We start from the raw sequence: 13,484 nt of genomic DNA on the forward strand, positions 1-13,484 counted from the left end.
TTTATCCTTTTTAAAAGTATGGTTGAATTGTAACCCTATTTTTGAGTCAGATCAAATTGGATAGGTTGACATGGCCAAAAAAATGTCAACATGCAAACTGAACATTTCAATTGTCCAAAGATTCAACCTAATCCGAAAAAAAAATGGTAAAAGAGAATAATATAATCAATATAGTCACAATATCTGAGATAAAGGAAAACAAGAGCAATTATAAAAACGTTAAAATTGAAAAAAAAAAAAAAAAAAAAAAAGAATAATAATTGAAACGTTGATTCTTGAGAAGGCGGATGCGATGGTTATCGCAAGCAACAAATATGCATCATCAAGTAAGAGAAATAAACTCTCACTCAACTGGAAGAAAATCAAGAAGCTGCCCTTGTTGAATAATAATGATGTACAGAAAGAACAATGATCCTTTGAATAATAAATAATACATCAATATAACCTATCAACATAGATTGAATAAACAAAACAACGAATTTCTAAAAAGTAAATAGCGCCCCCATATGAATTATACTATTACACCTAATCTATGTATATGAATAATAATATTACACCTGATCTATGTATATGAATAATAATATTACACCTGATCTATGTATATGAATGAATTGAAGAAGCCATACCAGTTAAAACAATCAGAGATATAAATAAGTTGCAGTGTCAGTGGCATTTGCCGAGTCCCTGCTGAGAATTGATCGAGCTTCAACGACTGAACGAGGAGGCTCAATATCTTTTTCTTGCACTGCATTTCCTTGTAATCGCTGCATTTGGGAAGCAAATGTATCATCCAATATCTACATAGTAAAGGATCGAACCATTGTGAGCTCATGATGATGAATTATCACACGCATAATATAACCGGTTCAAGCCCACAGCTAGCAGATATTGTCATTTTTGGGCTTTCCCTTTCAGACTTCGCCTCAAGGTTTTTAAAACGTGTACGTTAGGGAGAGGTTTCTACACCCTTATAAGGAATGTTTCGTTCTCCTCTCCAACCAACTTGAGATCTCACAATCCACCCTCCTTGGGGTCCCAGCATCCATGCTGACCGTTTGGTGTCTGGCTCTAATACTATTTGTAACCGCCCAAGCCTACCAGATATTGTACTCTTTGGGCTTTACTTTCGAGCTTCCCTCGAAGTTTTTAAAAAGGAGAGATTTCCACACCCTGAATATTTCGCTCTTCTCTCTAACCAACATGGGATCTCACAATAAAAATCTTCGAGAAAAGAACTTTCTTTTGCTTAAAGAATAAAGAATCATGTGGGTGCATTGAAATTTACCCCAAGAGCGTAATATGATCCATTGTACCATACTCTGTTTTCTTTCCTGCCTTCGAGAAATTTCAAGACGATCTGTTCCAGAATAGCGTGGTTGCCTGTTAGAATGATCGAAATGGGCGGTGGATGGAGGACTATGAGGAAAATTAATGTATTCTCTTGAGTTTACCTGTCCCATACTGTCCCAGAACCCCCGACATATTGCAACAAATATAGGACCTGTAAAGACTTCGTGCAAGTTCGATATGGAATCAATGAGTTGTGCACTTAGCATTTGCATTCTTTCACGAACTTCGTGCTCCCCTTCTTCTTCCCTCGTTCCCTCCAAAATCCTTTTCAGCCGTGTATTACGGTTGGCTTGCATCTGATGGTAAATTCAAAATCATTAACTTTGCAGAATTAAAGATTGTTCCTTCGAACTTAGCTCAAAATGCCAAGGAAGAAAGTTGAAAAATCAGAATAAAATGTATATCATGAGAGAATTATGAAGTGATGTAAGCTTACATTGCACATGAGCTTCCCTACAATTGCTTGCAAGTAGTTTTTGTACTTCGTCCTCAAAAGGACCGTGATTCCATTCATCTGCTCTCCGAACAGTGACCTCTTGTCTCCCACAACAGGCGTATAGGATGCCCACGACTTCAAGATACCTTCAACTCTAATGTGTAAGACATCTAGAATTCTCTTGATGGTATTGAGGAACATTCCCAGCTGTTCAATAATCGTTTCCAAATCGTGAAACAGGGAAATATTAAAAATAAGAAAGAAAGGTTAAATTACAAATTTAGTTCCTATGATCTTGATTTTGAGATAGAATTTATTCCTTGTAGTTTTAAAGGCTAGAAACTAGTTCCTGTAGTTTTAAATGCTAATCAGTTATTATGGTTTGATAAAACTTTCATAACTAGTCTCTCTCTACCCCAAGTATTATATAGAGTTTTATTAGTTTTAAAATTAAAGGAGCCAAATTCTAAGCAAACAAATTTATAATTTAACCACTAAAAAAAAAAAAAAAAAATCAAACTGCAAGTACGATCCAGATATTGCAAAAGTAAATAACGAAATACATGGGGTACAAAGGAAAGACTTACATGATTAGGAACGGAGTACATTGCCACTGACTGTCTTCTTGTTAGCTTCTGAACGTGCATGTTCAGCCTCTTTGGGATGGTATCTTTCAGAGGTGTCAATATATCGTTGTACTGTTTTTCAAGTGCTTTTACTATTGCTCTCTCGACATTTGCAACAGCCTATATAGAACGAGCAAGAGCAGTAAATGTGAGAAAGTAAATAGAAAAATAATAGGGTATAAGGTTGAGCATTGACGCTAATAAACATGTCATTATTGTTAGATGAACACGACTCTCCACAATAGTATGATATTGTCCACTTTGAGCCTAAGCTCTCATGGCTTTGCTTTGGGCTTCCCCAAAAGGCCTCATACTAACGGAGAGAGTATTCTTGGTTTATAAACCCATGATCATTCCCTAAATCAGCCGATGTGGGACTTTCATCATCCAACAATTATCAGTAAGCGTAGATTACATATGAAATGGCAGAACGATGGTGACCTCTGATGTGATAACAACGATATTTAGATTCTTACATGTTCTAAAATCAATGAATATTGAGGCCATCGATTGATCACTACTTCATATTGAACGAGGGAGTCCTTTATTTTCTCGTACATCTCCTCAGCGAAGGGTGAAGTGGAATAATTTGTTGTTACACCAGACCACGGCATCTGTGTTTGTTCAATCGAGCAAATTCGCTTAGAGGCTGATCAACAACTTTTTAGAAAGAATGAATGAGCTGCAATTCTGCTTCATAAAGAGATGGTAGTGATAGAGATCGAACCTTTTCTGCTTTACATATATCCAGCAAAGTTATTTGCATATCCTGTACCCACACCACTATATAGTTATGGAAAAGATTTCTTGAGTCTACGCTACCCTGCACAGAACTGAAGGATTCCTAATGTCAGGAAAAAATCAAATTTCTAACACAATCATCTCATTTTTCAAGTTGTAAAATGATTTTTCAAAGACCTGATATTCCATGATTCAAGGCTTCTTTCAAAATCAGCAGTAGCTACTAAAAGCTCATTTACGAAAGGCAATGGACCAGATGGAGGCCATGCAGAGAGGAATCCTCTAAGCCTGTTGAACAACTCGGTGCTGTAAACGGCGGCGGTGATGTTTGACAGGTCAATCGAACTGAGACAAAATGGTAGCATGAGTCAAGATCTATTCTACGCACATCCAATCCAAAAATTGTATTTCAATTTTCTATATCCATACTACTAAAAGTACAGTAACAACCGTCCTGGTGAAGTTCGTTCAACTTCGTAAAACCTGTGGATTTCATTAATAACTTCTCTAGCTCGGATATATAACATACCTTGGTAGTATATGCTGATTATGAATTTTGATATCAGCCTGAATTTCACCACCTATATTTTTGCATAGCTGTTTCATCTTCAAATATGCCGTGGAGATGGTAATTGGATCCATGGAAAGACCTTCAGCGTTTCCCGAGATAAACTCATCAGTCTCAACCATATGCTTTCGACACCGCTTTTTCGCCGCTCTCTGCAATCATCATAGGAGTGCAATATTTGGCTTACTCATGTAATCAGATAAATCAGAGTAGGAAAATCATCGCTTATCCAAAATCTCAAGAAAATATAGTTCTGTGAGCCCAAAAACGGATGATGGCTTACCTGAAAATAGTTTCTCAGCATATTCTGGGCATCTTGAGAAAGTATATCGTGGAGCTGAGTGTAGATTTTCACGGCTGGAGTTAGAGCAGATGCTGGAGAGTCTTCTGTGGGATGACCAAGTAAATCTGCCAATCCCGTAGGGGAGTTTTCATCTAATGACTTGTAGTTCTCAAAAAGATTTGCCAACAGGTTCTCAATTTGAGTTTCACAATCCAGTAATATACTTCTCTGGCAAAGAGAATGTACTAATTAGAACCAAAGATACATCATTGGAGCCCCAAATAAGTTTTAATGGCTATTCCTCAAAAGAATAAAGGATTTATGGAGCCTCTAGAGAATATACCATATTGGAGAAGAAAATAGAAAATGGTTGTGTTTGCTTAGTAAGAGATCGTGAAGCCTGTCTATAGGTGAGAATCTATTTCTCTCAAGCTGCATTTTGACTAATTTTATGATCTTCTTTAATACATTTTACTAGCTACACTTCTACAAATTACAAACCAAGCTATGCAAAAATAGTCTCAAGTAATCTATTCCTTAAAATTTTCAATTTTCACAAATTCATACAAATTCACGCCAAAATTCACACTCATTTTTCTACGAGCCAGAGACGCGTCTACTAGGGAGAGGTTTCCACACCCTTATAAGAAATGTTTCGTTCCCCTCTCGAACCAATGTGGGATCTCACAATCCACCCCTTGAGGCCCAGCGTCCTCACTAGCACACCGTCCGGTGTCTGGATCTGATACCATTTGTAAAGCCCAAGCTCACCGTTAGTTGATATTATCTCATTTGGCTCATTGCATATCGCGATCAGCCTCACAGTTTTAAAACGTGTCTACTATGGAGAGGTTTCCGCACCTTTATAAGGAATACTTCGTTTCCTCTCCAACCAACGTGGGATCTCACAGTAACCCTCATTTTCAGGAGACTCTGGCTATCGTGATTACTCTTATTTGGGTAGGGATATATGGATAAACGTACCTCTTGCCGAGTCAAACTTTTCTCGTTTTTGGCCTTCATTATGGGATCAAGTAATTCATTTACAAGCTCTAAGCAATCTTTAGTTGGAGTAGCCACACTCATGACATGAGAAAGATATCTGATCATAGGGAAGAACTAAAGCAAGTCAAAACACAACAAATGGATTTGCAAGAATATGAATCATTGATGTTCTTCAACTCGCTACACTCTACATATCCATAATGTCTGTAATACCTGATTCTTGTATATGAGTCAGAAACTCCATAATAGTCTGCAAATTCAGTCAACAACCACTTCCAAAGTCCATCAATCCTTAGATTTCTGGAAGAAAAGTGTTGTGCACGCATTGCAGCCTCTAGCACTAAATCATAGGCAAGAGTTTCCACAACAGGTCCACTCTGTTACTTACGGAACACGAAGGATCAATTAAACCAGCCACCATCTATCTTTTTATCCAAAAACAAATCCCATAATGTAAGGATACGTCCATTAATTTGATACAGAAAAATAATGACTTAAAAATACCTTCATATGATTAGTCTCGTCACTTGTCATTGTATGGACGATAGAAAGCTGAATTTTCCCAACACATTCCTGGTCATCATGGTATATCGGCCACCACCGAATCCTATCATTCTGCAAATAAGGGGGGGAAAACTCACTTCAACTATTGATTGGTAACATGCAAAAAATAAAAAATAAAATAATCTTAACGAAAATATAATACTTACGGTGTTACCGATCAAAGATGAAACTGAAATCGTAGTTCGACCTTGGGTAGTTTTTTTGACATCCTGGATTTCTAGTAAAAGGGTATCTCCTGGAGCCTCTGGGAAACTGAAGTCACAAATGCATCATATTCGTGTTCATAACTTACATCTACTAGAAAGAGTAGAATCCTCTCCTTAAGTGGATTGATCTAATGTTAATTCAGAGAAAAGAACATAATATCTTGAGAGCGATGGTTCATACGTGCTCTCTTACATAACAGGTTATGGGTAAAAAATAAATAGTAAAAAACAAAGATCAGAACTTACAAGACATGGTAGTCTCCACTGCCAGGGTGCAAGCAAACAGCAGAATCAGACTCCAGGTCAGAGCCTTCTGTAGCACTCTTCAATTGAAATAAGCACGATAATTGTTCTGCAAAGCATAAAAATGTCACTTTTCCACTATTGAACTGCAAAATGTTCGAAACGCTTTTTCTTGTTTTTGCTTGCATGTTATGTTATCTGAAAGGCACGTATTTTATTTTATCTTTCGGAAATATATGAACACACATAGATCCAAGCATCACCCGAAAATACTTGGTGCATATATTTAATATAACCTATCATTTCTTTAACTTGGTGAAAGATTAATCATGTGTCGCGATTACAAGGAGCAAAAATAAAATCGGTACGAACTTACCTTCTGATGTAATTGAGAATGAAGCGTCTTTTAGAGAGTTTATGCCATTTTTCACGACAGTAGAAATATTTCGAATATACTCCACTCCTGTTTGCATATAGATTGAGCCTCTTTGCGAATAGGTATTTATCACTTTCCTCTTTGGAATCAGTCTAAGCTTTTTCACTGCCATCAAAAAATATATCTTGGTCAATCAATGTCACAACAAAATCTGAAAAGGAGAGAAGTTGTCTCAGTTCTAAGACTAGAGAGAGAGAACCGGCATAGAATTGGTTGTCCTGTGAATTGGAATATGGAAAGAAGAATCCTCACATGGAAGCAGATTGTTCATTTTAATAGAATGTTTGACAATGGACATACTCAAGTAACCCCCTAGGAAGCTCCTTTGGACAGGGAATTGAACCGAATATATTGTTCAAATAATGGTGAAATCTTCTGAAGAATCTGTACCTTCCACTCTTATCTTTCCGACAACTTTCTTCTGGTTCGAAGTTACTACTTGTGCTGAATGCTCAGTGTTTCTCCCCCTTTCGGTCGGTTGTGCGAGCCGAGGTTGCAATAAAAATTTGTGTAGTCTACATAATGGTCAATTCATAGAGAGAACCCATAAGAGATCCAATCAAATCTACCATAAACTTTAAATATGAACAATGTTTTAGTCAAAAAGCACAAGAAAAGAGGATCTGTACCCAAAAGCATTTCGAAGAATCAAGCACCCATTGCGTAAAAATTCAGGTGAGTATGTGCAGCCTCTTTCCCATGCTTGTAGGCACAACCGAATACAAGCATCATATGCAAGTAGAGTTTGCCAGGCTTGTTGACCACTGCAATTACGAAGCTCAAAATGGACAAGAATGGTAAAGATCAGTAATAACCAAAAGTACCTTGAAGCAAAATTATAGAATCAACTAATAAATAACTACTTAATTCAATAAAAACCTTGTGTTGTAACAGGATGAAGGTTCTGGATAGTTTGCTTGCAGATGAGAGATATAAGAATCTTTAGTTCCTGTTGAAGTTCTGTTCACCCAAAGAATATAAATTAAGAAGATCAAAAGAAAAAATTCAAAGCTTCTTTCATGTTAAAGCAGTCCACTGAAAACCACTGAACCTTTCAAAATTTTGGGTGGTTCCCGGAGAATAAGCTTTCCAATCTGCATTACATCCATCAAAACCCTCTGTCGCCGGCAATGGGCATCCATTGTCAGTTTCATCAACTTCACTTGAACCTTCAGAATCTGGTCTAGTTTGACTTCCACATTCTGTGCTCGTGGTTTCACCCCCTCCAACATCACCAATGGGAGGTGCACTGGGGGTTCCGGCCAAATCCTCAAAAAACCTTCCATGGACACCGGGACCCTGCAACAATCAACTCAGTTCAGCTTGAAAATGATAACAGAGAAAATTTGCAGCATATAATGAGAATTATAAAGGATTTGAATGTCTTACACGAGCACTGTGAAAGTAGACTTCAGTCTGGCGCTGATTGCCATAATTAGGAGTAGAAGATTTTTGGGGCAAATTTCTTACGCCCAACTTCACATCAGGAAATCTACTTAAATTAACAGGCACTTCGACCCTGAGATCTTCCTTCAAGTACCGTCGATTAATAGAAGATATACATCGAGTTCCAGATACGGTATTAACCCTAGACTGGTAGCTAAATACATCTTCCTCAATACCCTGCACGACAGGCTTCTCCAAGAAATCCGAATCATGAAATTCCATACCATCATCATCAGAATAATCTCCATCCTCTTCAAACGGAACCGAAGCAATACTTTCATTAACGTCAAAATCTCCATCATCATCATCATCATCGTCATCCAGGCATGGAGATGCCAAACTATGAGGAGAAAGCAATCCAGAATGGAATTTCAAAGGAGGCAAAACATGAGAAGACATGAATCCAGTGCCATTAAACGCCAACGGAGATTTCGGAAATAGATCGGAGCCGGTTTTCTCGGCAAGAGGAGATCGAATTCCAGTTTCGTCTTCCACAGTTTTATCCGTCCCCTAAGGGGAAACAGCGACGAGATACAAAAATGAATCGAATACTACAAATGAAAAACAGAATGAACTGAATCAAACTGGAGAGAATACCTTTTTTACCCAGGAAATTGCAGTTTCATCGAGGCCATCTGTGAACATCTTGCTCGATGATGAATCCTCAAGCGGGAAGAAGCTTCTGGTACACAAGAGTGAGAGAAGGTGAAAGAGCTGCAAGGGAAGAAGCTAGAAGAGATGAAATAGAGAAGCTCGAAGGTACAGAACAGAGTGGAAGAAAATGATGGTGAAGAAGAAGAAGAAGAAGACGAAGAAGAAGAAGGAACGCGACAGGGCGGTTAGTTCAGTGCGCCTTTTTTTGCCAACGGCTAGTTTCTGGAGTTCATTTAATATATTTTTTTAATATTACAAAAATTCTTTCTTTTTTTATTTATTTTATTTTAAATATCATATTGGTTACTGTGCCTTCAATTTTGTCAAGTATTTATACTTTCAATTAATTTAACGGTTAATAAAAAATGGGTTAAGAATAATAATAATTTTTTAGAAATAAAATATATAATTTCAAATTTGTAAAAAAAAAAATAATAAATAAATAATAATATAACTAAATTTAAACATTTAAAAATACTCACTAAATTATAACATTAATAATCTTATAATTATTTATTCAAATTGAAATTATACTATATAGCCCAATAAATATAAAGGATATATTTATTTCATATGTTGGGTGGACTTTGGTATATTTATTTCATACTTTAGGTATATTAATATGTCGTACGGTCACATAGTTTTGGACTATATTATTGTGTATGTATATACATTTAAACCTACATCATATGCTAGATTTTATTAATTTAATAATATCATTAATATTGAATACAGATTTGAAATAATTAAATATACAAAGTGTACATGAAATAAATAAGATATACAAAACATAGTATGTATGTTTATTATGATTAATTATATTAATTTAATAATATCAGTTAAATTATTTATTATATGTTCTCAATGTACTATTTTGAGGCAACATAAAATATGAAAATTTTGGGATTTGTATATTTAATGTAATTTCAAATTATAGAGTTGTAGCATATTTTGAATTAATTAAAATATAGATTTGTAATTATTACTAAAATCATTTACTTTTAATGAATAATCTCATTATAAAGAAAAAAAATGAAATGCAATAACTTCTCCAAATAAATTAAAATATAATATAAATATAGTTTAAAGTCGGTAATAAAATTGACAAAATTGACCAAGATAATAATTTAATTCTTCCATTTCTAAATAATTATACGAAGTAAATTAAAATTATTTAATTTTCATAAAATTTGAAAGAAAGATTAACTATATTAAAAAGATTCAAAGAATTTTAATTTTCATAAAATTTGAAAGAAGATTGACTATATTAAAAAGATTCAAAGACTAGAAGAGCTCGATGACTTGCATGTATCGGTAATAATACACAAGCCTTCACTGCATTTTCTTAGATGTCATATACGAACTTTAACAATATAATACTACATTTTCTCATATTCATATATGAACTTAACGATATAATATGCAAGCCTTTACTGCATTTTCTCAGATGTCATATACGAACATAACGATATAATATCCATATCCAAGCCTTCACTGCATTTTCTCAGACGTCATATACGAACTTAACGATATAACAAGCAAGCATTCACTGCAATTTCTCAGATGTCATATACGAGCTTAACGATATAATATGCTAAGCCTTTACTGCATTCTCTCAGATGTCATATACGAACATAACGATATAATATCCATATCCAAGCCTTCACTGCATTTTCTCAAATGTCATATACGAACTTAACGATATAACAAGCAAGCATTCACTGCAATTTCTCAAACATCATATACGAACTTAATGATATAACAAGCAAGCGTTCATTGCAATTTCTCAGATGTCATATACGAACTTAAAGATATAATATGCAATCCTTCATTGCATTTTCTCAAATGTCATATACGAACTTAACGACTTGCACGTATAGATAAGAAATCAATAATGTCAAAAATATCAAAGGAGAAAGCAAATACAATGAAATGGTATACAAGAATGGAAAAGGTAAAACAATGGTAACAACTTTCAAGTTTCTACTAACAATTTGGTTGGATAGAAGCACTCCATCAAAAATAGATCAATAGCATTAAAAACCCAAGAACATCCCATTTTTTTGGATTTGGTATTGGTGGAGGGCGGATCTTTGCATTCTAAACATAGGTTGGGATTCATAAAACTAGAAATAACTATCCCATCATCTCACTTCACTTCATATAATGTAATGGCTCCAAAGACAAAAAAAAAAAAAAAAAAAAAAAAATGCCTAAGAAACTTGCTAGGCTGAAGGGAAAAAGAAAGTATTAGACGGTTCGCCAAGAGCTGAAATGTTACCGTAATCGTCCACTGGCCAGGCGAGCAAGGGCGGTGTAGGCCGTTTCTAATCTATCTTTACTGAAGAAAATAGGTAGTGAACAAAGTAGAAAGACGTCAGGAAGCCGATGGTGCCAGTTGATAACATAATTGCTGTTGCCATGATCAATGAATAACCAAGATAAAGAATAGCAGACACCGGGCCGCTCAAACTCTGCAGCTCAAAGACCAAGTAGTGGATGGAATATAGGAACACGTAAAGAGCAACTGAACCAGAAGCAAAGAACGCCTTCCACCACCATCGCCAATCCTCCACACAGAGATGCATGTAGGTAAGGACGACTGATACTTCAGCACACACAATAACCAGAAGAGATAAAACTATCAGTAGAAAACCGAAAACGTAATAGAACCTTCCAAGCCAGATGCTAGAAAGGATAAAGAAGAGTTCGATGAAAAGGGTTCCGAAGGGAAGGGTCCCAGCTCCAAGAATGAGAAGCCAAGATGGGTACTTCCGTGAAGGAATTTCCCTCGGAATCTGGTTGGTTCTCACGGGAAACTGAATTTCTGCAGCTCGTGTGGCAAAGAAACCTCCCAGCAGGGTGAGTGGCACAGATATGCAAAACCAGAGAGCTAAGAGTTCAAAATATAATGAGATGGGAATGGCACCACTACTCTTGCTGCTCCAGAGAATGAAGTTCAGTACCGTAAGAATGACGAAGACGATCCCAGGAAAGAAGCAAGCAACTGACCAGGAAACTGATCTCCACCCTTCTGACGTTCCCTTAATGGTTCTCCATGCACGTACACCAACATAACCTGCAATAATTCCAAGGAAAAGATAAAGAATAATCATCCCTGTCAGTAGCATTCCTCTAGAAGCTGGTGACATGAAGCCAAATGCTGTACAAACAACAGTGACAACTGCCATCCCCAAGATTTGAACCCCATCACCAACCATCACGCAGAGAAGCTTCGAACATTCGGGTTCTCTGAACACATCTCCAACTACAAGTTTCCATCCTGAGAGCTCTTCGTTCATTTGCGCTTGAGATTCTTTGTCCAATTCCTCATACCTTGTCAAGTCTCTTCTCACAGTCCTTAAGAATATAACGAAAACTATACCCGCTAAGAAGAAGATTACCATTAGTGAATTTAGAATTGAGAACCAGTGTACTTTGGAACCCTCCATCCTCAAATAAGCATCCCATCTTGATGGCCACCTTATATCACTTTTGACAAACTGCACCTCATAAGTGAATGACACTTCCTCTTTCTCCCTGATGATCTGGGACTTCTCAAGTTCTTTTGGACAGTCTACATGCGTGATATTCTGTAGCATATCATACTTTTTCATCGTTTCAGGATCATATTTAACACTACAAGGTGTAACCTGAAATCCAACAATTTCGTATCCGGAAGCCTTCTTCTGTTCAGCTTGTGAAATCACACCCATACCTTCTTCCCCAGTACCAATTATTTCCACACCAGTCCCCTCGTACTCATGAACCAAGACGGTGAACTTTAGGTGGTTAATGATATAATCATCCTCACTGTTAGATGGCGTGTACCCAACTGGAAACCCAGTCCACTGGATTTTAATCCCATTTTGTTCGGTAAATCTCATGGCAGGTAAATTATCCAGTATCATGTTTACCTGATAGAGATCACGAGTTCTCTGTTTCAAAAGCTTCACTTGAACCTCACTCAAAGGCTCAGTGGTACAAAGGTAGACTGTTTCATTTACATTCATGCGAAAACGATATGGAGAGTTGTCGATCTGATCACCCATAAGCAACTCCCCAAGATTCTCTGCACTTTTCTTGACACCACCCGGTGGCTTGCAATAGGGGAGAGTATAATAGTTGAAAGGAAGCTCAGTTTCAATGGAAGTCAAGGAATTAACCTTAGCAAATATGGGATCCTCAGAGGAGTAAACATTCATGTAGCTGCCGGGGAGATAGAATGCATCGCAACGATAGGCAAGAACCAGAAACACAAGGAAAACCCGACAAATTGAGGGCTTCCTCGAACAGGAGGAGGCCATTGGAAACTGAAAGAAATGCGGCAATCTAATTACAAATCCAACCGGACTTTAAAGATCCATTCGCTAGCAAAAGTAACGACAATTCAAATCATAAAACAAAAACAAGACAGCGACAAGATCTACAAGAAAAAAAAAAAAGTTATCTTTATCTTTAACCACTAAACTGAAAATCTGCTAGATTAATTAGAGAATGCATTAGATCCGAGTGATTAAACTGTTGCACGGAAGAAACGAAATACATTCCAAGCAAATCATTCTCAAACAAAAGAACAAAAACAATCTTAAGATCAAACTGGAAAAGGAGGAAATCCGACTCAATTCAATTTACACAAGCAACGATGAAATGGAAAATCAAATCAAACACAGAGAAACATATTCCTTAGTTCCATAACTCGAAATCATACACCAAGAAATGGGGGAAATCTTGAGATCTAGGTCAAGAACTTACCACCGACACGGTGAGAGATACTCACGACGAGCAACGGACGATACAGAATGCGTATATTGTTGGGGGTTCTTGAAATTGCGTTGCGCTGGGAATTAATATTCCTCTCTCAAAATCTTTTAAAAAAATAATAATAAATATATCTTGTTTAATTAAATAAAAATAATAATAAAT

General features: G+C 36.5%; 2 protein-coding genes across 4 annotated transcripts; both read right to left on the bottom strand.

The window, feature by feature from the left end:
* Nucleotides 1-352: 352 nt before the first annotated feature.
* Nucleotides 353-8,748, bottom strand: LOC111795139 (uncharacterized). 3 transcript variants are annotated; one of them, XM_087123658.1, is made up of 23 exons: nucleotides 8,502-8,748; nucleotides 7,848-8,414; nucleotides 7,510-7,757; nucleotides 7,338-7,418; nucleotides 7,088-7,222; nucleotides 6,849-6,973; nucleotides 6,399-6,563; nucleotides 6,026-6,131; nucleotides 5,720-5,825; nucleotides 5,514-5,624; nucleotides 5,223-5,386; nucleotides 4,989-5,106; nucleotides 4,005-4,232; nucleotides 3,683-3,873; nucleotides 3,331-3,498; nucleotides 3,140-3,245; nucleotides 2,889-3,026; nucleotides 2,374-2,532; nucleotides 1,787-1,993; nucleotides 1,452-1,646; nucleotides 1,286-1,357; nucleotides 590-797; nucleotides 353-557 (listed from the first exon to the last, which is right to left on the bottom strand). In XM_087123658.1, the coding sequence occupies exons 1-22, from the start codon at nucleotides 8,547-8,549 to the stop codon at nucleotides 639-641; spliced, it is 3,597 nt and encodes a 1,198-aa protein (XP_086979784.1). In that variant the 5' UTR covers nucleotides 8,550-8,748; the 3' UTR covers nucleotides 353-557; nucleotides 590-638. The 3 variants fall into 3 exon arrangements, with proteins under 3 accessions (XP_086979784.1, XP_086979785.1, XP_086979783.1); XM_087123659.1 differs by having other exon boundaries at nucleotides 353-797; nucleotides 7,848-8,244; XM_087123657.1 differs by having other exon boundaries at nucleotides 353-797.
* Nucleotides 8,749-10,574: 1,826 nt separating this feature from the next.
* On the bottom strand, nucleotides 10,575-13,466 carry LOC111795390 (transmembrane 9 superfamily member 12). Its single transcript, XM_023677789.2, has 2 exons — nucleotides 13,314-13,466; nucleotides 10,575-12,871 (listed from the first exon to the last, which is right to left on the bottom strand). The coding sequence occupies exon 2, from the start codon at nucleotides 12,863-12,865 to the stop codon at nucleotides 10,886-10,888; it is 1,980 nt and encodes a 659-aa protein (XP_023533557.2). The 5' UTR covers nucleotides 12,866-12,871; nucleotides 13,314-13,466; the 3' UTR covers nucleotides 10,575-10,885.
* Nucleotides 13,467-13,484: the final 18 nt, after the last annotated feature.

This window comes from Cucurbita pepo, chromosome 5 (assembly GCF_057944985.1).
Source record: "Cucurbita pepo subsp. pepo isolate OVF chromosome 5, ASM5794498v1, whole genome shotgun sequence".
Taxonomy (NCBI): Eukaryota; Viridiplantae; Streptophyta; class Magnoliopsida; order Cucurbitales; family Cucurbitaceae; genus Cucurbita; species Cucurbita pepo.